The sequence below is a fragment of the Galeopterus variegatus genome, unplaced genomic scaffold, assembly GCF_000696425.1.
Source record: "Galeopterus variegatus unplaced genomic scaffold, G_variegatus-3.0.2 Scaffold1053, whole genome shotgun sequence".
Lineage (NCBI taxonomy): Eukaryota > Metazoa > Chordata > Mammalia > Dermoptera > Cynocephalidae > Galeopterus > Galeopterus variegatus.
Window position 1 is genome coordinate 137,973 of NW_007727164.1, and position 26,294 is coordinate 164,266.

Here is a 26,294-nt window from a genome sequence, read left to right on the forward strand (position 1 = left end):
ATTATCCCCTGCTCTTATAAGTCCCAACTGACCTGGCTTTTTCTCAAATAGGTCTTCATCCCTGATGATCCTATCTAAGGAGGGTCCCTGCCTATTATACTTACCACTGTCAGAAAATCATTGGCTCCCCAACTCCCAAATGCATCTTTGTTGTTAATTCTTCTAAATGACTGATTTGCTTCCTCTTTGGTTCAATTTTCTAATCTCAGAGGAGTCCCACTGTTCTAAAACAGCTGTTCTAGATTGATTTCTATTTTGCTGTTTGATCTTTAGATATAATATTGATTTTTACTTTCTATGTAATCACTAGGGGATCCATTTCAATTTGCCAAACTTTAAAGTGAGAATTATTTATATACCTAAATTATTCCACTTAACTTAAAAAGTAAACAGAAAAAAGAAAATAAAACATGTCTATAACAACAATAACAAAAAAATATATTGAAGGGGAGTAATGCAGAAAATAAAGCTCAGTACCAGGTTACAGCCTAGCTTTGCTTTGGGGGGAAGAAAAAAAGAGAACATAAGCCCTGACTAAAGAGTTCACTGGCTGTCTGGCCATGTATTGGCATAAAAAGCCTCCTATTTCTCACAACACAATAATCCTTTTGATGACTTGCCCATCTGATGAATTACAGTGTCCAAATACAAAGGGAAAAATAATGGATTACTGTGCCATGTTTGTTGCTTTTACTTGTAAAACTCATTGTTTTCAGATACAGACCTCCTATAACTCTCTGCACTAACTTCCCATACAAGATGGTAGGTTTCCTTGAGCACAGTTTATATACCTCAAAGAAAACACACTGGTTTATTGCTCTTTTTAAACTCCAAAATTTTCATAAGAGTTATAGAGCCTCACAGTTTAAAACAAATGCTGAAAGCAGTGTTCCAGAAAGAGCAAGGATTTCTCTCAGGGCATTAAACAACAGTGATTGCATTTATTCAACACTTGTATAAATTCTCTGTGGCAAGGGGTGAGGCTTGTGAAATATTTACATGGGTTGGCACATTTTTCAGTTACTTGGAAAAGTGCTCAGTTGTTGATGGGCTAAAAAATATTCTGACAGCTATAGGACATTAATAATTCACTGAATTTAAATCACAACATTTGGAAATGTGGACATTTGCTTGAAGCACAGTTCACTGTCCCCTTGCATATTTTTTGTGTGGTCTCATAAAACTATATAGAAGATTCTCCAGAAGCAAGATTTGATAACTACATATACCAAAATGCCCACCAACAAATCCTGGGAAATATCTGTGTGTCCATCTACATTGGTTTTCCAAGTTTTCTTCTAGGAAAAGTAGATCAAAGCCAATGAGTATCAATTCTTCACTAATGTGAGAGCATTTTTATCCGTTAGCATGTCTGGTCTGTTTTACCTAAATATGTAAAATATTAGTTCTTCAAGCTCATATTTCAGAAAAATATCAAGCAATAATAATCAATAAAGGGTTTTTTACTGATAGTAGGAAAATAAAAATTTCAAATTAAATATTTTGTATATATATATTTAAATTATTCAGCCAAAAATGTTGGAAAACTATTCCTTCTGATAGAAAATTGTCTATATCAATCACTTTCTATTACATAGAAAAATTAAGTCCTTCATAAAGTATTCTAATATAAATTTAACCTTAGCTCTTTAATAAGAAACATACTATTAATCCAAAATTGGACTAGGTAATAAGGTACATATATGAAGAAAAGCAACAATTTATTTCCACGTATAGTCTATACAAAACTACAAATATATAGCTAGTCAGAATTCCAATAGCAAAAAGATTCACATTTTTATATATATCTCTCCTTGGGTTAAAGAAGAAATAAGCACATATTTCCTTTCTTTTTGTTAAAATACTGTTTTTAAAACTATTCCTTTGAAGTTGTGAATGGCTTCTCATATGCTAGAAAGTTTGGTAAGCCACTGTAAGAGTTTTTTAACTCACAAAAATTGGATGATGCTAGGAATGTTTACGTTCATTTGATTGTTCACCTGTTATGATACAAAAACCCCACAAAATTACATTTTGCCATTAATTAACAAGTTCAAGAAATTAACCCACAAAAGCACATCACAATCAAGTCAAACCAGTAAGTTTGTGTCTGTGCAACATCTCATGAACAAGAACTCCTAACAAATGTTTGTGTGCATTGACAATACAAAGAAAATGTATGTTCAGAATGACAACTTCAAAACACTACAAAATTATTTTCTTGTAAGTAACAGCATTATATTTACTGGGGAAAAAACGACTGTCCCTCTAGGGTATTTCTAGTGGCCTTATTAACTAGATCAACATTTTCTGACCTCACCAGATTAGAGAAAGATGTACAGAATCCAAAATTATCATAAATGTGCTTACCTCCATCTAGACTCCTGGAAACCCGTTTACTAGAGGTACGCTCAAAGTGTGGTGCTGGCCTGTCTATGAGGGTGCTTGCCTGGCGGGTCTGTGCTTGGGTACGGCCGCTGTAGCGGAATTTGGACCCCAAGGTCAGGAACTTGGCCTTTGGTGGCTGCTCGGGAGACACAAGCCTATTCAGGGGGGGAAAAAAGGAGTAAAACTTCATAGATTTTTTTTAAACTTTAAAACTATGTATTTTAACATCTCATTTTAAGAATGTTTACTCAAAAACAATGTTACCTAAACTTTCTAATGAAAAAAGAACATTATTTATAAACCCTCCTACGTACACAGCTTTATGATGGGGATGAGTAAATCCACATTCATGTATTCATGAATATGTTTTTCTAAACCAAAGCAAAGAGCAGCTGTTCTCAGTGTGTATCAAAGTTATTTATTTGTAATAGCTTAAATCATTTATATAAACACAAATGTCTGAATTCTAGCTCCTAACTGTAAGTGCCAAGTAACAATCTATTACCATTAGTAATTCTTAATATTTATGCCTATTTCTCCTGGGAAAAACCATCTAACTCAGGAATCTGTTCCACCAAGTGATTCTTTCCCATGAAGAACACAACACCCAATGGATCTGAAAAGATGACTAACATCCTTTCTTGCCAGCACAATTCTACTGCTTAAGCCCTGGGTTCATAATAGTGAAGTCGAACTTTCTTGATACCAAATATGTCCACAGACATATATGCAAAACCATGTTTCCAGTAAATGAGCCAATCTTTTTTTTTTTTTGAAATATAACTGAAAATGTCTCCTTCCATTGTCTGATCAAGAGCTGATGAAATTTCTTCACAGAAAGATAATCTCAGATGTCTTAAAAATTTTATCAAACAAAAAGATTTCAATTGAAAATTCAAGAATACGAATAATTCCATCAAAACTTTTCCTATCATTTTCTAAGGAAGAGTGACTTCTTAAGGAGTTCTTTATCATTTTAAGTATTCCTCGACCTTCTGTACAACTTTTTAGAAATCTCCTGCTTGATAAGCAATGAAGAGATCCAAGTCAAGGTGAAGCTGGATGTGATCAATATGAGAGGCAATCTTCCATCAACTCAGGATTCTCAATGGTACTCACCCAGAAAAACAGCACGTTAGAATTGAACTGACAAAAGAAGAATACACTTCTGGCTTTCTTGGCTTAAATCTACTCACACAGGGTAGCAGAAGTGTTTCTCGAAAACTTCCATTTTCTGCCAATAGATTTTCAAAACAGACACAGATGATGATGCTGAGCAAGTGCAATCTGACGAGATAGCCAATGTCTCAAACTGTACTTTGGAAAGAGCTGCATATTCTTAAATTAGCATGCTGAAATAGCAGAAATCTAGTCCAGAAAAGAACCCTTAGCCATGCTCTAAATCTTCTCCTTTTCTCTGGGTTGAGGAATGAGGTACAGAGAGGTTACAAGCCCCAGCATACTGATCGTGAAAAGAAAGGCAGGATGAGAAACATGCTCATTCACCGTGCACTGTCTCCTGATGGGTTGAATATGGCAGGGTTTCCCCACCTAGCAATCCTGCTAAATACTATCTAAGAACGCTCTGTAAGACAGCAGTGATCTATAGAAAAAAGAGTTGCTGGTAAGCCCATCAGTGTTGCAACTGATTGGGAAATACTCATTCTCTTTGAAAACAGGTTGGCCAAAATACATTTATCTTTATCACCTTATTCATAAAATACTAGAGGAAGAGAAATTTCTAAAGAATACCTTCAAAGGAGAAACATGCATTGATCACCCAAAAGGAAATCTCCAAAACAAAATTTAAAACCAGAAAGAAGATGCCTACTTTTTGGAATTATGAAAACATTTTTAAAGGATGTATATGTAAAGAAATACATCTTTTTTTTTTTTTCCTTTTTGTCTTTTTTCGTGACTGGCCACGGATCGCAACCCTCAGTGTTGCGCCCGTACCGGACCGGGACCGGCTACGGGATCGCAACCCTCGGTGTTGCTCTCGCACCTCGCTCAGCCAGTGGGCGGCCGGTCTGTACATGGGATCCGAACCCTTGGCGGGAGCGCCACCGCGCTTCCCAAGCGGCGCACTGTAGCAGTGCGCCACCGGGCCGGCCCAAGAAATACATCTTTTTAAAGATTTAATTTCCTTCTTCTTTTACAAAATGAACTGAATTTACAAAGATCAAGAAAATTCTCATGCTTTTTAAAAACTAAGAAAATTTCCATTAGTATTTTCCTACTTTCTGACTATTAGTTTATTTTATATAACTTCATATAGATCTGTGCTGGGAAGTATACACAGCAGGTATTTAATAAATACAGACTGGATCACTACAGAGGACCCCATTGGTACCTTATCTATATGAGGACACTTGAATAAATGTAGCTGCAAAAGGCTGGCCAGCTAGCTCAGTTGCTTAGAGTGTGTGTGGTGTTATAACACCAAGGTCAAGGGTTCAGATTCCCATATGGGCCAACGGCAAAAAAAAAAAATAAATACATAAAAATAAAGTAGCTGGAAAGTCCAAAGATGTATCCACATACCCATTTTTCAGTGTTCTCTTTCTTAGTGTTACACAGTCACAGCCTTTACGAATAGCTTTTGAGCTCTCTTGTGCCCAGGAATTTAAGGGAGGGAAGTTGGGTTAATAAGCTCTATAACTTCTGACACATTGCAAGTACTACTACTGAATAGTTCAGTCTTAATTTAATAAAACATAAAACAATCTCACTGATACAAATAGTCATTTTTTAAAAATAAAATTGTTGGTTTTGTTGGGTTTCCCTCCCCCCATCCTGAAGGCAGGTTCTCATATATACAGGCTGTAATACATAACTAAACAGTCAACTATCTGAGTCCAGGTGAGAATATCATACAACCAAACTTCTTCAGTCTAATTTATTTTTTCCTTAAGGTAAAGGTCAGACAGTTGGTTGCTATTTAAATGCATATCAGAATAATTATCCACTTACGTACTTTGTAAAAGACATCTTACAGAAAAATATATAAATCCAAGAAATATAAGGAAAATATTTAAAAGGCACGTTTACACCACAATGCAAAAGAAGGAAAGTCATAAACTAACTAGATGGACTTTTTTTTCACTTATTCCAAATTTGGATGAAATACTTTCTTGCCTGATTGGCACTGGTGACCACATACACAAAGTATTAGCTAACAGATAATTTTATGACAAAGAAATGCTTAAATAACTAAGTTGTGATTAAATAGAAACAAATATCAAAACAAAAAAGGATTGAACACACATTTATTAGCTTTCTCTAAGAGTTTGTTTGATGACTTAAGTCAATGGTAATGTAAATAAATTTTCTAAGAAAATGTAGGCCAACCAACAAAATATTTCATTGCTATCACTTCAAGGTCACTTAATAATTATTTCATTTTGATATTACTTTTATTTTCCACATCAAACTTATTGTAAGACTCCATCTTCATAAGAATAACATCAAAACCAGTATAAGACATCTATCATTTCACTTTTGGGAATATAAACCCTATGAAAAAGGACTAACCTTCATAAAGTATTAAAGGCCTTGAGCAAGATGAGCTAAGTAATGATGAGTCAAGAAGGAACGCAATTTTTACATATTTTACTTCTTAAAAGTATATTAACATTTTATTTTTTAAAAATCCTGCCATTATTGGGCCGGCCTGGTGGCGCACTGGAGAGTGCGCCACTTGGGAGTGCAGCGGCGCTCCCGCTGAGGGTTCGGATACCATGTGGAGACTGGTTCCCGCTCACTGGCTGAGCATGGTGCGGGCGCAAAACCAAGGATTGCGATCCCGTTGCCGGTCCCCGGTACGGGCGCGACACCGAGGGTTGCGACCCCGTTACCGGTCAGTAAAAAAAGACAAAAAGAAAAAAAAAAAAATCCTGCCATTATAAATCAAGTATCATTAATGTTTATCTACGGAAAATAAAGGAACATTTAAGAAAAACCCACATATCAATTACTAAAGTTAATCATATATTTAACTAGTGCCACGGGTTTCCACAGCACTCCTTATGAAGCCACTAATGACACTAATCCCTTGGGATTACTCTGGTTCTACAACACCAAGTTTAAGTGTTAGTTTAATGTCAAGCTAGAAAAACCTCATGTTAATCTCTCATTCACACACCAATTAAGAACAACAAAAGCATTGAGAAAAATATAAGGAAGCACATCTGCTGCAAATACAATCGAGCAGTATAGCACACTGGGTACACTTATGAGCACCTGGAGCCATACAACCTGGGTTTGAAGTCCATCTCCAACAGTTACTATCCTTCCAACCATGGGCATGTGTCTTAACTTTTCTGTTCCTCAGTTTCTCTATATGGAAAGTGAAGATAATATCACCTGCCCCATAAGAATTGTTGTAAAGATTAAACAAATTAATCCCTGTACAGCACTTAGAATGGTGACAGGCTCTATTAAATGCTCAAGTAAGGGTAGCAGCCCTATTATTACATTCTGGCTCTACTAATATTAGTCTAGATGATTGGCTATCAATCAGTGGAAATATCCATTTTTTTTAAATGGCTTCAATCTACAAGCCATTGTAATTTTTTAAAGAAATCATTTGCATCTTTTGTGTTCAACAAAAACAGAACAAAATCCACTTATCTAATTCAAAGCACTCTGTAGACAAATTATGATTTGCTCTTTCTGTGTTAGATATGTTGTTTTATAGAGCTTTATAAGCAACATTATATAAGGTTTAAAAATATAAAAATCTTTTTGTTAACAATTATCTCAAAAGTTTGCAGGAGGAAATTAGTCCACTTTAGATTGGAATCCATGGTACATTAGCAAAAATGTCTCAGAGCTAACATGTCTCAGAAACTCCTACTAGAAGAAAGAGGGAGGATGGTGCAGAGGTGAGGGTATGGGCTTCAGAATCAGAGAGCCAGATCCCCATCTATTGGAAGCCTGCTGCTATGCTCCACTCCAGGCATCTACCTCTAAGCATAAGCTTCCTTGGGCAGCGGGGAGGATAAGATATGCAACATAAAGTAATCAATTCTGTGTCTCTCAGCAATAAATGCTCAATGAATGTTAGCACTTGACATTTCTAAAAGGATTATGGCTTTTATTATCATTATTTGGCAGTGAAAGCTGGTGTCTGTCTAGCCTAGACCTGTATCATAAATGTCATCTATTAGCTTTATAGGAGACAGGCTCATGTTGTCTTGAGGGGAAATTTGTCATGGCGACTACGAGAATTCATAAACGTTTCATGGAAAGAGTAACAGAGTCAAATGGATTCAAGTATACTTTGTGAGTTATATTTCTCCTCTAAAATGAGTATATTAGAGCAGTCATGGAAATAGAAATTTGTCAATTTAACTCCAGAAAGAGTCGTTTGTACCAGCTGATAATTCACTTTAAAAATAGCATACTATAGTACCAAACTAAGAATTATGATGATGTTGGTGATGGTGATTGTGAGAATAAACATCACTATATACCAGAATTGGCTCTCAGTTTGTTTCTCATGGGTTATCTCATTTAATTTTCAAAGCAACCCGATCAGATAGTAACTATTATTACCATCACATACAGATGATCAACGTGAAGCATAGAGAGATTGAGTCACTTACCACAGTCACACAGCTAGTATGTAGTGGAACAGCATTAGATCCTAAGTTCAGAGCAAACATCTTAAAGATGAAGGGTCTAGATACACAGCTATATACACTGCAGTAATAGAAAACTGAGAAAATGGAGAAAATGACGATAAAGCAAACTACTCATAAAAAAGTTTTCCTTGAAGAAAAGTCCAATAGGAGACAGGACACAAACTAAAGATGGTTAGAGGGTCAAAGGAGATCTTCTGTTTCTTTGGTTTTTAAAGGAGCAAGACATGAATAGGTTTATTGCCCGAAAAGTCAAAGGTGCCCACTGGAGAGAGTTAACAATTTACAAAGCATGATACTTTGTGAGGCATAAAATGAGGAATCAAAGCAGAGGTATGACTAGCTCCTTGAGAGAGGAGAGGAGAGAAAGAATGAATGGGGGGAAGGGAGGAGTGGTGCTTAAGAACGGGCAAAAGGGAGGAAGAGAAGGTAGCATGAAACCCAGACCACTCACGACCTCCAGCTTCTACTATCAGGGAACTGCTTAGTGGAGGGCATCTGAGGAGAGAAGCAGGGGTGCCTAGAGACTTGAGAACTTGGAATGGCAAAGGCAGTAAAAGGAGTGATTGAGTACTTGGAATGGCGAATGCAGTAAAAGGACTGGCTGATTGCCTGTAGCGCTGAGGATCCGACTGATGCTGGAAATTATATATCTGTCATAGCACTAATGCACAGAGTTGTGCTATTTTCTTTTATAAAGAATAGAAGCATGTATCACATAGTTGCGCTATTTATGGTAGCCCTTGACAGCACAGGTACAGAAGTGATGAGGGCAGGACACAGGATTGATCCAAGACCAGCAGATTGGGAAGGTGGATGTGCAAAGAGGAGTGGAGCTTAGGGGGTTAGAACACTTAACAAAATAGTCAAAGGGCCAGACCACAGGGTTCTGGCTGGTTCTGGAAAGAAGTTAAGCCAGAAGGGAGCTGATAAGAACATGTAAATGATACCCAAGATGAGTGATGGTGGAAAGAAGAATGGCAGCAGGCACGGGGCAGTGTGGTAGAATCAAAGCACATTGGAAAGAAAAGTGGTTATGGTGAGAATGTGGAGTTCTGGACAATTGCAGAGGCAGATCAGTTCTGAGTGATGACAAGGCATGGCATCAGGCAACAGAAATGGACATAGGAGGGGACTGCAGACAAAGAAGGCATGGCACAGAGGAGAGCAAAGAACCCTAAGGCAGGAGGTAGATATATCTATGACGCTATCCACTATCCACTCCTCACTCCTAAAACAGAGGATACCAGCAGCAATACCAAGCTGCTTTCTTAAAATTACCTGTAGAAAGTATGATGCTCCACACACACTTTCCATAGCCTTTTTGCTGCTCGGTGGTTTGGCAGTTTAAATCCAATGGTGCTCTCAAACTGCTCCAGCTGGAATAAATCCATAAAACAAATTAGCATATTTCCTTAAGAACTGACTAGTAGCTACTGAAAAACATGGAATCAGATGTTTCTGTAAGAAGCAATTCTTGAAAAAGGTAAATATTAGTATATCTAATATAATCGTGCAAAATGAAAACTTTCCATACACTGCAATACTATTCTCTATGAAAAGCAAGTATCAACTATTCACAGACCAACTAACCTTCAATGTCCATTAAAAGTCATTTTATTGGCTTCCTATTGATTCCCACCACTTAACTGATTCAGCAAGAAAACATGAGCCCCCACTATGTGTCAGGCACTTATTACTTTTCCTTTTCTCTGAAAGGTGTGTTGTTTATTTTTTTAGCAACAGAAATATATATATGCAGCTTCATCATCAAGAACCCTGTCCTTTTTACCACGGAAGAGTGAAGAACAGTTCACTTTCTTAAACTGTTAGTGGAAAAATACTCATTTATCTCATTGTTGTAAAGGAGAAAACTGAAAAGTGATTAGATACACCAAGGGCTACATGACACTGCTTACCTCTGCCGGCCTAACTTTAATGTAGAAGTTACTGCGCTTATAGGAAATTTTCAAGATTTTCGGCCAAGCAAAACGATTGATTCTCAGTCTGTCTTTGTAAATGAGGAGCCCATTAGCGCACACACCCAGCTTGATGTCCACGCCTTCCGAGTCCTGCCAAGCACAACCCATTTGACCATGGTTAGAGCTGTGAAAGTGATGCAGATCAGGAAGCAAATCAGCTCCCTCAAACCAGGACCAGGAATGCCAATTTCACAGGTTTGTATATAAATTTTAGTTATCAGTTCACAACTTAATAGAAACAGTTAAATCTATTCATCTTCAGAGATCAGATCTGATCTGTCAAAGTGTGGTGGCAACATGGCTATAGGATATGATATTCTTCAAAAGACATTTTCGGTATGTTCTCCAGCTGTGTTGTAAGAGATAATGGGGAAGGAGACAAACTAGATTTAGATATCCTAAAGATATGGGAGATTAAATACGTTTTCCTGAAATGTGGTATATATACACAATGGAATACTACTCTGCTATAAAAAATGAAATACTACCATTTGCAGCAACATGGATAGACTTAGAAAAAATTATACTAAGTGAAATAAGCCAGGCACAGAAAGAGAAATACCACATGTGGGAGCTAAAAGTAAATAAATAAATAAATAAATAAATATACAAACAAACAGGGTGGGGGAGGGAAGACACAACAATCACAATTCCTTGAACTTGTTAAGACAAGTAAACAGATATGATGTTGATGGGGGGAGGAGGAGGAGGAGGAGGAGGTAGGGGGAAAGAGGAATTGGTAAAGAGACATGAAAATCAACTACACTGCATATTGATAATTTAAAAAAAAAATAATAAAAATACAAAAATTTTTAAAAAATCTGTTATGGTACCCATATGACACTAACTAACTTCCGCCACAAATTGTAGTTCTTATTTAATTTCCCCTGGTAGATTAGAAACCACATGAAGCCGGAGACCAGCTCTTCCTGTTGTTCAAGTCTGTATTCCATATAGTGACTGGAGAGTGCTAGATATATAGTGAATGTTAATTGAATGCCTAAGTGAACAACTGGATGGATGGATGCATGCATGCATGCATGGATAAATGGGGGGAAAAACTGCAACCATAAAAATAATAAAGCAAAGGAAATAATCGCTAAAGATAAATAAATACATACATACATACATATGTTTTCCTGGTGGCTATTCCAGCCCCTGGGGACAATCTATTGGCCTACCCTAAGGTGCATTCAGCCATTTTACTTCAGGCCAATTTATCTCAGATGGGATTATGCTAGCTAACAGTTGTTAAAATTGTGCTTACATTTTGCAAAACATCAATCCCTCACAAAAATTTCTAATACTGCATGTCCTCACTCATAAGTGAGGGAGAGAGGGAAGGAGGGAAAAAGGAAGAAAGCAAGAAAAGGAAGTAAAAACAATCAAAATAATACGTTGAACTTTCAAAAAAAGAGAACAGAACTGTGGTTATTAGAGGTGGGAAAGGGGAAGGGGCGGTTAACGAGAAATTGGTTAAGGGTCACAAAGACTATGTTTTGTAAACACGAGTATACTAATTAGCCTGATTTGATCACCACATACTGTACACAGATTTTGTTATTCAAATCTGTACCCCACAAATATGTATAATCAATTATGTTTCAATGGAAAATCTGTCAAAAAATAAAATAAAAAACAAACTCCTTTAAAAAAAAAAAAACCCAAAAATTTCTTTTCTAGACTATCTGACAGTGTTGAAGTCTCTGAATTCTTTCAAGCAGTTTTTCAATAATTAGAATGCTGACATCCAGTTCTCATTAAGCATTCCTTTGGCTGGCATATTTCAAAGGACTGCAGACTACTCTTGAAGTTATTAGTAGTTTTCTTTCCCCAGAATTTTAACTTGGAATAAATGACAATCTAGAATAACCACAAGCCTGAAAATTTTTTTAAAAAACCAAATAAATTTACAGACAAAAGTGAAAACTTTCTCCTCACATTTCAAGTAGTGCTAAAGACCTAAGAAGCACAATATTCAAGATATACAAATCATTGTTTCTCTTTAAGGGAAGAAGTGGATCTCATTCATGACATGTAAAATTGAGAAACACTATTCAGAGATATTCACATTTTCAGAAATCATTACAACATGGAACACATTCACACAAAAAATGCTGATATAAACACCATATTTAGTCTAAGTACCAATTCAATAAAAGTAATATTTTGACTGCCTTATTATTAAGAATAATTTAACCCAATTTATAATAGTTCTTAAAAAACAAAAGTATAGTCCTAGGTAATTAAGGCCAATTTCTTTCTCTGCTGAGATACTTGACTAATTCATATACACACAAAAAATTACATTAAACCAACCTGAGCAGGTTTAAAAAATTGAATCTATTGGGTACTTACTCACCCTTATCCTGGCAGCCATAGTTCTCTCTAGGAATAGAGTAAAAAGCTGGGGTGAATCAGGCACAGGTGCCCAAGTAACTTGGCACTAGACCCAAATGGTGTGTTTGCCAAAAACATCACTGCCCGTGGCCACAGGGAGCAAGGCAGAAGATTGCCTGTGACAAAATGTTCTCACCACAAGCAAAGAGGCAACCCTCATTGGAAACACTGAACAAAGCCATCTCTAGTCAGAAGCAATCTTTGGATAGGACAAGGAAGTTATTTTATCTGATTTAAAATTAAATAACCCATATTCAAGTAAATCAGTTTATTTTCCATTGTCCCATGTAATTGTTTGAGAAATATCAGCAGTGGTGTGAATAGGAATTACCAATAAAGGCTAGGGGGAGAAAAGGAAAAAAAAAGTATGCCCTAATCCTCCACATTTGAGTTAAACCAGTCAGCAACAATCAGAAAATAGACTAATAAAAATGAACAGCTTTTCTGCCCTGCTCACTGCCCCAGGAAGCTGCCCCACATGGCTATCAGTGGGGTCCCATGCCCACTAGCTTCTGAATGGGTTCAGCATACGAACAGTTCTCCCAAAAGATCAAGGAGAGGAAAGGAAGGGAAGGGACGTCAGGATGTGTAATACCCAGAGTTCCTCCCTGTGTGATTGCATCAGGCTGGCAGTGGCCCTCTGACAATGGCTCCCCTTGAGACAGCCCAGTCCACACAGATCTCTCCTTCTGGGTTCTGGCAACCCCTCTCTGCCCTTCCCATTCAGACTGGGTTGCTGCTACTATCCCAGGGGGATCATACTATTCTTCTGGTTTCCCTGCACCTTTGTCACGGATCCTTTTATTCAGCACTCTTCAACTTGTGCCATTACAAACGCCTCTAATAAAAAAAAAAAAAATCTGATCTCAAGGCAATGAAAAAAACATAAAACTTTAGACTACATAGTTTTTTTTTTTAATCGCCAGATATTCTTTTCAATGAGTCACAAATACACTGTTTATCAAATATGATCTAATGAGTCTATCAGATGGTAAAAAGAATGAATAAGTTTTACTCTGAATTTTAAAATATGTTCTGCTTCTAACCACAGCAAGAACTGATGTTTTACAGTCATGCATCTCTTAACGACAAGAATACATTATGAGAAATTCATCGTTAGGTGAGTTCATCATTGTGAAAACATCATAGTGTTACCTGCACAAACCTAAATGGTATATAGCCTACTATACACACACCTAGGCTATATTGTATAGTAATTATAATCTTATGGGACCACCATCAAAAAATGCAGTCTGTTGTGGACCAAAACGTCACTATGCAGCACATGACTGTACTTACAATAGAGCCCACAACTCTTTACTTTTCTAAGATACTTTAAACAAGAATCCTGAAACCTTGTAATACTGCCATCTAAAATCAGTTTCTAACTAATGATCAACAAAGTAGGGAGATGTAAGATTCACATGTGGCAGGAGTGAGTTTAGAGGAGGAAACATGGGCTTGGGAGGTCTTTTGTTCTTCCCTCATATCTGTTTCTTGGCTAACCCAGACTGTCTCCATCATATACAAATGAGCTGAAAACCAGTCAACTGTTAGGAAGATCAGTTTCACCTCCTAGCAGGATTTATCAGAATATATCAGGCAGATGGGACTGTTTGACAATATGTGGCTTCGGGCAATTCATTTTCTGCTATCTGTTTATGTAGTTGTAAAATAAAATCATTCAAATTTTAGATGAGATGATGTATATGAAAGTACTTTTAAAAATTAAAGGCTTGGGCCGGCCCGGTGGCGCACTGCCACAGTGCGCCGCTTGGGAAGTGCGGTGGCGCTCCCGCCGAGGGTTCGGATCCCACATACAGACCGGCCGCTCACTGGCTGAGCGAGGTGCGGGAGCGACACCGAGGGTTGCGATCCCGTAGCCGGTCCCGGTCCGGTACGGGCGCGACACTGAGGGTTGCGATCTGTTGCCGGTCACGAAAAAAGACAAAAAAGAAAAAAAAAAAATTAAAGGCTTACAGCTTCTAGCAGCTAAAAATGATGCTGCCAGAGGCTATTTACTGATGTGGAAAAAATGTATATAATAGCAAGTAAAAAAAAAAAAACTAACAAAAATTTTGCTTGTAGTATGACTCATTTTAAAAAGGCATGAGAGGGCCGGCCCGGTGGCACACTGCTACAGTGCGCCGCTTGGGAGCGCGGTGGCGCTCCCGCCAAGGGTTCAGATCCCACATACAGACCAGCCGCTCACTGGCTGAGCGAGGTGCGGGCGCAACACTGAGGGTTGCAATCCCGTTGCCGGTCCCGGTCCGGTACGGGTGTGACACTGAGGGTTGCGATCCGTTGCCGGTCACGAAAAAAAAAGACAAAAAGGAAAAATAAAAAAAGGCATGAGAACTGTTCAGAACTTTTTAAAAAAGAGAACAAGAAAATATATCAAAATATTAATACTTGTTTCTGCATAAAGAGAGTTAAATGATTATTTTCTTCTGTTTGCCTTTATTTTCTATAATGATCATGTACTATTTTTGTAACAAGAAAAAAATATTTAAAGAATAAAGGAGGCCACTAAGGAGTAAGTGCTTTGCAAATACTAAGTACAATTAATAACATAAAAGGAAGAATTACTAATCTGAGGCCTAGGAAGGGAAGTTGTCTTTGAGTGGGGGGCTTTCCTAAAGATTTCTTGGATCATATAATTTGGGCTTCCTAAGCTACATCTAGGGATTGGGATGGTCTTTTAAAAGCAGGTAACCATAGGTCCCCTCAGTATACTGCGTTGACTCTGGACATATTTTTCAAAGCCAAATCCATCTTTCACCTTGCCTCTGATTGTCCTCCTCTACTCTTCCCACTACGTGATCATCTAACTAGAATCATGAAGTAGGTGATGCTCATTACTGGCATCCTCCAAACCCAGCCCCAATTTCTCCTATCACATCTCTCCATTACTCCATTCTTCTTCTACCTACTCAAGGTGCTTCATCATCTGAAGTCTGGGCTAGTCTGTCTTTCACAAAGTACAAAACAGACCTACAGGGAAAAGGCGAAGTCTAGGGCTCCTTCACAACCCAGAAGCTTTTTGGAAAGTGATCATATCTATGCAGCTTTTGCCCTTTCATGCTTGCTAAGATCTGCTCTCTTCTCCCAAGACAGAGGTGGGAGAGGGAGCGGGGACAAAGGCAGCCTTGGCCTAGCAGAAGCTAGGATGCAGAATAAATCAGGATAAAGGGCTAAAAAGGCTGACATGGTGAGTATTGTGATAAGTATCTATGAAAGGGTATTAATTAAAAAGACTGGGAAAAGAAGAAAGTAGGGGGAGTATAAATGGTCCCCCCTACAATCACAAACCCCACAATCAGTCACCAAAGAAATACTACAGAGATCCTGAAATGGAGGAAAGCAGCCTCTTCCCAAAAGTGAACTGGGCTATCTAGAATCTGGAGGTGTCTTGAAACTTCAGGTAACAGACTGGAATGATACAACTTCCTCTTACATTTACAGTACCTTGGCATGATGGAGGTCAACACCATACATGGAAAGCCTCTTTGCATTTTCTAAGAACTGAGAATCAGCTTGTGCTGGAGATAAGCCCCTGAGAATCAAAAGAAACAGTATTATCTCACTGATAGTTTTAAAGCAAATGTGGTCAAAATGAAGGAAGGGGGGTGAGAACTCAGAGAGTTTACAGTGTAGGCAGTAACCCAGCTAAGTTTGTAGTAAGTAGGAAACACGCAAGAAGACTCAACTCTCAACTTCTAGCATTTTTCTCTTCAGATCCTCTAATCTAAATCTGCTAACTGCAAGGAGGCATACCTCTGCCCTTGCCCTTTTTATCTTAGAAAGTTCACTTTGATTATTTCTACTGGGGAAAAAAGCAAGCCCCAGCAATAATAGGTCAACATAAGTTAACTAAGAATAAAAGACAGTGATTTCATCTTTCTGAGATAAATTCTTACTCCTTAATTTTATTTCAGTAGGATTCATTATAATAAAGATCAGAATTACTTCTGTTTAATTTTATACCTATGCCTGATAACATTCTATCATACTAAAATTATCATTCTATCCATACTAAAATTACTTCCATTCCTAACCATGTCTCCAACTAAACAAACTTTAAGCTCCTAGAGAGCAGGACCATGTCCCATTAATCTCCACATTCTCCATGCCATTTTAGTACCTGATATTTCAAATTAGAATTACACAATAAAAGTCTGTTGAGTAGAATTTAAATAAAGTAGATAAGAAAATATTTAGTCAAATATTGCATTTATTATGTTTTTAAAGGAAAGTCATTAAATGTGGCCTGCTGAAAACCTAACTTCTGAAAGTTCCTTTCAAATCATTTTAGTCAATGTTCTACAAAACTAATTTTCAACATGGAAGAATATATTTAATTTTGTAGATAGGGTTATAAAAACATACATTAAGAAAACCATTTTCTTTTCATACTGACATAAAAATTCACAAAGTATAATATGGTGTTAAAGTAATCTATGTAATCCTTAGCTAAACCAAAGGGTCATCTTCTGTGTATAGTAGAACCACCAGTACATTTTAGTCACTGTTCCTATGTCCATGACCATCCACATTTCTGATTCAAATCCTGATGCTTCATTATATCCATGGTTTTCTTATCAAAGACAACCAAAAAAACCACTTAAAAGGCAGAAGAAATATAAAGTAAATGCCAAATAAGTACATGGGTGTTTGTTTCCACTCTGTGTGCTAAGAGCTGGGACTGGGAGTAGGGAGAAGATGTCCTAGGGAAAAGTAAATTTTTCCAATAAATGAAACCACTTAGTCTCATGAGCATAGTTCCTAATGTTATAGTCATTAAGACAATGAAAGGGTATCTCAAGGGATGATGGTTGACTTGATCAGTGCTAGGTGAGGCTCTAAAAAGAAAACTTGGATAATCCTACAAACTGTGCTCAAATGTCCAGTAGATGTTCCAAGAGAAGCTATTTACATCTCCCGTGTCCATTCTCTCTCGAATAAGCAAGGCAACAGACCTGTGGGTTTTATGGAGCTCTGCCACCTTCTCTTCCAGCTCTTTAGTCTGTGTGGGGGCAAAATGAAAGTCACTGAGGTCAATACTGCCATGCTCTACTGGGTCATAGTCTCCAACTTCAGCCTGCAGTGTGTAGGATCCCAGAAGGGCATGAGTCACAAAAGAGCAAGGTAGACGGCCAGAGGCAATGTCCTGCCGGAGCTGAAGGCACAAGAAATATCTGCGAGGAACAGGGGGAGAAAAGGGTCAAGAACAATTAGTTAAGACTATAGCACCATACTCCTTAAATTCTGATATTCCTTTGTAAACAAATATACAATATACAACAGAGGCACTCTTCATGTCCATAGGAAAAACAGCCTTCTCTAATAAGAAGCCACATCTTGCTCCTTGGACTCTTAAACCTGTGACTTATTTATAGAAATTGAGTTGGGAAGGCTAATCAACAGGATGCAAATTCTGAACTGTTGTTCTGGTAATACTTATATCTATCATTACTATTACAATAAAGAGTTTTGTGACTGAAGTAAAAATTTCAGCCACTTAAACTGTCTCCTTAAATTTAAAACTGTAATAAAAATTAGCATGCATCTCCAAAGTTGTAAAGGTTAATGAAATAAAAAAAAATAGTAACTGCAGTCTTAATCATTTGCAAGAAAAATTAAGGTCACTCATCCTTTATCATCACCTCTACCCTTTCCATACTAATTTCTTCTTTTCCTGAAATGCCTTTACCGACATTTATAAATGAATCTCTACTTTGAAGCCCCTACATGTCCACTTACCCCCATCTAAAGAGCCAGCTAGATCAGTTTAGTAGAAAAGGCTTGGGCTCTGGAGCCAGAAGGAGCTGGTTCTATGTGACCTTAAGCAAGTTCATTTATTTGCCTAAGGCTAATTTTCTGTTAGATGGGAATAACTCTACCTCCCTTTGAAGATGAGGGTAAAAATTAGATAATATAAATAAAATACCTGGCACAGTGTCTGGGAATCAATAACTGGTAGCTATAATTCTAATTATTGGCTATAATAATAATAGTTATTTCTGTGTTCCAAGTGGCTTACTTACAGTTACAAAAGAATTTGTTTTCTTCCAAATAACTTGTAGAACTATGTGATTTATATTCTGTGAGGATTTTTTCTTTGCAGCCCCACTATCAACTTTTGGTGACACTTTAAAACCTGATTTCTGCTCTCAAATTTTACCACTTCCTAAGGTCACCCCCAACCCCTCTGAAATAAATGGCAGTGCCTTCCTTCTTGAAGATCTTGTAGACACTGCCACTCCTACTGGCAGCTGGCCAACTTCTTCGGGTAGATGTTTGTGCCTGGCCAGGGGTTTAGAGCCTAATCTTCTTTCTGCTCTTTACCCCACACATGAAGTGGGAGTACTGGCCTCTAGTCCAGTCCTCATTGTTGTTGGGTCAGAGAGCACGTCCCCCAGCACATGGTCCCAGTTTAGTTCAGTTATACCTGGATTACCACCCAAATCTATCATCGGGCAGGGCAGGAACTCTTTTTTATCATCAAAGTCCCACAATTAGCAAAGGACTTTCCGCATGGCAAGCATTCAATAATTTTCTAAAAGAATGAAAGTCTTCTCACTGTCAATACAGTCTGGGTAATTGTAGGCATTGCAGGAGCCCTCTTTTTAAGGATTATATGTTTCCTTGACCCCTAGAAGAACATGAGCATAAATGCACTTACTTTGGAAAACTAAAATTTAAACCACGATTCCAGGTTATCCTCAAATTCTGTAATCAATAATAGTGCTAGTTCTCCACATTGCATGGTATTTTCAGAATCTAAACACAATGATTCCATCTTATTGCTTCCTTTAATATTCTTGTCTCTGTTTTTCACAGTGGTCCTTTCCTGTTTTCAAAGCCTAAGTCTAAGCCCTAAATACTTCAAACAAAAACTGCCAAGAGCTTTCTCAATTTCCCAGCTCTACCTTCTTTACACAGCACGACAAAGCATTCTTCAAACATTATTCTGAATAGTGTTCCTGTCCTCCTCAACAGCCTACCTCACCTTGTAAATGTTCATTACTCAAGTTATGGTGACAATTCCAATTATGACATTTAAGCTGCCAGGCCACAAGTATAGGCAGCTGACTGTCTCAGGCTGCACCACTGAAGCCTTTAGTTAGCTCAGCAGACTATATCATTCCTCCTACTACAGTCAGGGAGACTGTTTAGGCCCTATTTACATGTAAAACCAAAACACTTACTGATGCTATAAAGTTGCAACCACCAAAGGATTATCACCCGCAAACAAATTACTGCAAGGAGCATATGCACAGAGAGGGCATTGGGTAACAAAGCCCCAATTACATGCGTTGTTGAAAGGCATTCCTGCAGTGAAACTCTGTATCCTACACTCACCAATCGGCCAGGTTTTACGCTCTAAGCAGCTCTATGTACAGTTACAAAAGCTATTATTTATTATTTACTAGCTGAAGCTAATTTAATCAGAGCTTAATTAGCACATTGGTACATTCCTATTCAGCAACAAGTAGTAAAGGAAGAGGGAAAAAAACGGCCTGCCACTTATCCAATATTGGAAAGAAATCTCCATCATTCCTATTTCACATGGATATTATGCACTCGTAAGCACCTACACAACTTGATGTCTGACAACAAAACTGGCCTAGCAGAAATCATCAAAGGCACAGGAACCAGAGATAAGCAGACTTTCACTAAAACCCTCTAGTTTTCTAGAAGTACATACACTGCAAACAGTTTTCCTTGGTCATGAAAATAGTCTTTTAAAAATATATAAAAAGCATACTTTACACTTACTCTTACCAAGCTAAGAAATTCTATCGCTGGTACACAGTCTAATATAATAGAGCTAAAATATTGAAGTACTTGTAGATTCACAATGTTCCTTGGTTACCATTCAAATATTCAGAATCAGTAAATGCACTCTTGCTCCTAAACTGAATCCTTTATTTGCAATTTAAGCATATATTCTTAACAGCCCACACAATCTCAGAGAAGATGAAAATGAATAGCTATTGACTCTACATAAGAAAGCCTACCTTGTTAGTAAAAAAAAATTACCAGTTCAATTGACTTTTAAAAATAATTTCATTTTTCTACCCTTTTATCGTCTTTGTAATCAGACTAGAACACAGGCCCACATGAGTTACATAATAAAAATCACCTTAGCATTAAAATCTAAAATATTAAGTATCAGTGAATTTTTGAAGTATAACATAAAAAGCAAAGTTGCCAACAGTATCATTTTTTAAAACTGCCATTACTCAAATATAAGTGGAGAAATTAAAGAAAAGCAAATAAAAATTTTCAAACTGACAACATTTCAAACTATTTGGTATTACCCATTTCTTTTTTTTTTTTTTTTAATTTTATGTGACCGGAACCCTTGGCTTGGTGTCGCCCACACCGCGCTCAGCCAGTGAGCACACCGGCCATCCCCATATAGGATCTGAACCCACGGCCTCGGCGCTCCCAGCGCCGCTGCGCACCGCACTCTTCCGAGTGAGCCACAGGTCCAGCCCTGGGATTACTCATTTCTAAGGAAACTTTTAAAACTTAACTTCTGAGAAATTTTTTTGGTTTTCAATCCCAAAATTACCACCATGCTCCCAGGGCACAGAAATAAGAGTTCTAAAGAAAGGTTCGTGTTAAAATGCAATGTAAAGTACCTGGTGATATCTTCACTCAGTTGAGAAGGATCAGGAGGATAAAACTTCACATTAAAAGTGAACAGCCAGGGAAGATCTGTAATTATTAAATACCATGATTATTGACCCAAACAACCGAATGACTATTTATTTTGATAAATCTCAAAGGTCAATGTTCAAACATACTGACTAATCCAAATATAAATCAGTTTGTAAAACTTTTTTTATTTAAAGAAAATTAATGTCATTTGTAAAACAAAAACAAAATAAAAAATAAAATAGGAATCAATTACATAAATAACCCACATTAAAGAATAATAGGTTCACTTCTTAATAAACATTTACTAGTACTTCAACAAATGTTTTGTATGGTGATTCATTATGCAAAACTTTAATATAACCTCCATGTAATGGCTCTGAGATAGATTTTGTTTTAACCACAGGATCTCCAGTTGCCAAATATTCTCCACTTTTAAAAAAAAAAAGCATTTCAGGATTTCTACATAGTTGTGGGAAAGAGAGTAATGATCAAGTGTTCATAATAGATACTTAGGAAATGATTAATGGACTACTTCAAAAGAGTGTTTTAAAAAGATCCCAAAGAAGAGATAGTGTGGTAAAACTTCACAATACTTTAAGGAAATAAAATTATTTACCAGGTGGTTTTACAGAGTAGGTATAAGTATACTCATATATAACATACACTCTGCTGTACTGTGCCATAAAGAATGAATATATTAAACAACAATGTCATGAATGACTTATTAAAAGTTAAAACATTGCTATTTATTCACTAACATTTAATTAATGTTTTTCTATATCACGTTCTGGATGGAGGGCAGCTATTTCCCTAAAGGGATCTAAACAGTTCCACTAGCCTGAATTTAGAGTTCTGCTCAAAGTTCATAGTATTTCTAAATAAAAAAAAATTTTTAGGGCCGGCCTGGTGGCGCACTGCTACAGTGCACCATTTGGGAGCGCGGTGGCGCTCCCGCCCGAGGGTTCGGATCCCACATACAGAGCGGTTCCCGCTCACTGGCTGAGCGAGGGGCGGGCGCAGCACCGAGGGTTGCGATCCCGTTGCCGGTCCTGGTCCAGTACGGGCGCGACACTGAGGGTTCCGGTCCGTTGCCGGACACGAAAAAAGACAAAAAGGAAAAAAAAAATTTTTAAAAAGTTGTGTGTATAAATTATTTCCATTCTATACATATTTGAAGGCCTCAGGAGATCTTTATGAACTTGAAAAATGATTTCTTGAATTCCATTCTCTTGTTTAATGTGTCATTCTGTCCTTTTCCTCACCCTCAGCACTCTACCTTTCTTCTCTCTTAAAAGTCAATATTTAGGGCCGAACCTGTGGCGCACTCGGGAGAGTGCGGCGCTGGGAGCACAGCAGCACTCCCGCCGCGGGTTCGGATCCTATATAGGGATGACCGGTGCGCTCACAGTGCTCACTGGCTGAGCACAGTGCGGCCGGTCTCAAAAAGGACAAAAAAAAAAAAGAAAAGTCAATATTTATTGAATGGCTACTTGCATAGACACGCACTTTTGCTGGATTTCGGCTTAACACATCACTAGCCTATGAACAAAGGCAATCCTGCTGAACTCAGACAGATCTCAGTTCTGCTTTACACATTTAAAAGATAGTAATAGGATACATGATTTTCCTGAATATCAAAAGATATGATGTTTCTTGGCCCATAGCACCATGACGTCTGCGTCAAATATCCATGCACTGTGTATGCTACATACTTCGAGCTGACTGCTAATCCATAATTAAGCAAAATCATCACAGGATTATCACTTCTAAATGGCTCCTTGTTTATTTGTTCTCCTGGTATTAACACTAGCACATGCTTGCCTGGATATGACTACAGGGATAAATTTCTAATAGAACACTTATATTCTAGGATATATTTCCACATCTAAAAGTTGTTGAAATGTGGGCCGGCCCGGTGGCGCACTGCTACAGTGTGCCGCTTGGGAGTGTGGCGGCGCTCCCGCCGAGGGTTCCGATCCCGCATGCAGACCAGTTCCCGCTCACTGGCTGAGCGAGGTGTGGGAGCAACACCGAGGGTTGCGATCCGTTGCCGGACACGAAATAAAGACAAAAAATAAATAAATAAAAGTTGTTGAAATGTACCAATAATGCTAAACTTTTTTTTGACAAATAAAAATTGTATTTATTTATGGTATATGGCATGATGTTTTGAAATATGTATACACTGTGAAATGGCTAAATCATGTTAATTAACATGAGCATTACCTCATATACTCATATTTTTTTGTGGTGAGAACATTTAAAATCTACTTTTATCAATTTTCAAGTTAAACTTTTAATTTAATGTTATTACCATAATTTTTACCTAGCCCTATATAAACAGTCCATTTAGCTACAGTCTGTTTATATATTAATTTCATGGAAGCCTTAGATATTTGTATACACTTGAGAATATAAACATTTTAAGGCAAATTTTATTTTATTTTTAATGGTATTTTGTAAATTTACATATACTGTTCTCTTCTTGTTATTGGCCTATTATTAGCCTTATTTTATTTTTTATTGTAACATAGTTGGTTGTACATTTCTGTGGGGTACAGAGTTGAATATCATTACCTGTGTGTGCAATATGTGATCTCAAATCAGGGTAATAAGTAACCTCAGTTCTGTTCTCTCCTTTTGAAAATTCAGCATATCATTGTGACTATTGTATCTTTCTTTCTTTCTTTTTTTTTTTTTTTTTCTTATTTGTTTATCTTTTTAGCTCCCATTTATGAGTGAGGACATGCAGTATTGCTCTTTCTGTTCAAGGCAAATTTTAAACAGGAACCATTAGGTTATTGGTCCTCATTAAGTAACTCAAAAAAGATTAACAGTTACCTTTGCTAATTGCCTTTTAACTGAAAAGTAACAAAATCATAAGCGAGACTGTGCTGAGATAGAACAAGCAGTATTTTTGTCCATTTTAACACAAGTAGAAAGAAAGGAGTAAATAAATACAACAGATAAAACTTCATTTCCTCAGCCTACTTTCATGATGGGGACAGTACAGGATGCCATTTAAAGAACTGGCTCTGATAATTTTAAAAAGACAAATTCTATTTGTTACTGTTATTCCTCTTGCCAAACTACAATGGCAAAAGTGCTGAAATAACTCCAAAAAACTTCAAAAATAATCAAAACATAAGAACGTGATTCATAATCAGCAAGACAAAAGTTAGGAAATCTCCATGACTCTGAAATGAGTGGCACACACAAATAATCAAACCAGAGCCAAAACAAAACCAGAAGAAACCACACAACGGAACATCAACCATGCTTCAAAGGTTGCCCTGTTCTCTCTCTGTTTGGGTCATTTGGCAGGTCTGGTTCCTGAGAAGGTATAAGAACCAAGCATCCATATAACAACTGCAGAAGGGCCAAAAAAAAAAAAAGTCCAGAGCTTTCTGTTCTGATACAGTTTCCTCCATAATGTAAGGGTCTACTTATTACTTTTCTTCCCCATCTCCCCTTTCCCATCATGAAGCAAACTCAAATGGTTCAAACACCAAGATAATAAATGCAAAAGAGAGAGAGAGGGAGGAAAGGAAGGGAGGAAATGCATGCTGGAAAGCCAAGAATAACAGTCAAAAGATAGGGTGACCAACCACGCCAGATTGCTGGGACTGTTCCAGTGTTAGCACTCAAAGTCAGGCACCCTGGGAAACTGCTCAGTCTTGGGCAAATCAGGAAAGTTGGTCACTCTAATCAAAAAAAGACAGTAAGAAAGACAGAAAGAAAAAAAGACAAAGAAAGACAGAAAGAAAGAAAGATGAATCTACAAGAAGAGGAAATGAGAAAAATAAGGTAGATGCTCAGAATAAAAAAGGAGAGTAGAGAAGGAAAGAAACGATAGGAAGATTATGAAAAGGCTTAATAACTTGAGAGAAAAAGAAAAATAAATGAAGTAAACCAATGTAAAGAACCTAAAATGGGAGTCCAAAGGGAGATGGAAAGGACAAGAAAAGAAAGCATAGATTTGTTCCAGTAGTTTGACTGTAGGAGTAATAATTAAGTAGGGAAATGAAATCAACAGTACAAAGGGCATTTTGCAGGTTGGTACTCAGAGAAATGGTTTCTCCCAGGAAAGCTCTGGGTCCCACAGTCTAGGAGGGCTGTTAGGAACTTCCCACCCTTCAGATGGTACTTTCCAACCTAAAACTTCCAGCTGCTCACGGCTCCCTACCTTCTCTGCTTCAGTCATTCACACACCCTGAAGTAAATTAAGTACTCAGAGTCCCAACCAGAGACTTCTCTGTGGTGATAATGTTTCTTGGCACAGATATCACAAACCCAGGCTCTGAGCAAGGAAACCTACAGATGCAGAACCTACAGAGGGAACTGAAACTGGGTTGAGTGGGACATATAAAGTCATTTTGGGATTATACAATAAGAACAAATAGGGAAATGGGAAGAAAGGGACAAGCAGGCCTAACTACAAACTCAAAGACCACATAAAGTGGCCTTGGACTGTGGAGTAAATAAGGAACAGAGACGGCAATGACCTCAGAGAACCAAAGGTTGTTCTGCTTGCTTGTCACCCTCAGAGTCCTCGCTCCAGTACAACTATGAACAGGATACTGATATGCCTTTGGGGCCAAAGATATGCTTATCAATTAAACTAATTATACGCCTACAAAATGAAGTGGACAAAGCAATAAATATTAAGTCTACCTAGTAAAATTTACATAAAAAGTAAAATTTACAGAAAAGCAGCTTCCCCGGGGCCGGCCCAGTGGCACACTGCTACAGTGCGCTGCTTGGGAGCGCAGCGGCGCTCCCACTGAGGGTTCGGATCCCACGTACAGACCGGCCGCTCACTGGCTGAGCGAGGTGCAGGAGCAACACCGAGGGTTGTGATCCCGTTGCCGGTCCCGGTCCGGTAGGGGCGCGACACTGAGGGTTGCGATCCGTTGCCGGTCATGAAAAAAAAAAAGACGAAAGGAAAAAAAAAAAAAAGAAAAGCAGCTTCCCATTCTTTCTTGGAAAAAAAAAAGTCAGATGTCACTTCATAGTGGGAGACTTTGTGAAGTAATATTTAGGAATATGAGTCTAGAACCACCTGAAAGGTAGCAGTCCCTAAGCCATGTACAAAATAAAGTCACAATTCTACAAAAATATTATTAACATCTGAGATGACATAAATACAAAATAGAACTGATCATTCTACCACTATGTCATTAGTTATTCTAGTCTATATACCTAC

At 37.7% G+C, this 26,294-nt stretch overlaps 1 protein-coding gene across 19 annotated transcripts in view; it reads right to left on the reverse strand.

Annotated features, from left to right (window-relative positions):
- Positions 1-26,294, reverse strand: part of EPB41L2 (erythrocyte membrane protein band 4.1-like 2) — a 210,635-nt gene that overhangs the window by 44,581 nt on the left and 139,760 nt on the right. For all 19 annotated transcript variants that reach the window (XM_008574495.1, XM_008574490.1, XM_008574487.1 and 16 more), the window contains exons 6-11: positions 21,070-21,145; positions 17,395-17,613; positions 15,884-15,971; positions 9,953-10,105; positions 9,315-9,412; positions 2,371-2,543 (exon numbers count right to left, since the gene is read on the reverse strand). In XM_008574495.1, coding sequence (XP_008572717.1) covers positions 2,371-2,543; positions 9,315-9,412; positions 9,953-10,105; positions 15,884-15,971; positions 17,395-17,613; positions 21,070-21,145 — 807 coding nt within the window. The remainder of the gene's footprint in view (positions 1-2,370; positions 2,544-9,314; positions 9,413-9,952; positions 10,106-15,883; positions 15,972-17,394; positions 17,614-21,069; positions 21,146-26,294) is intronic.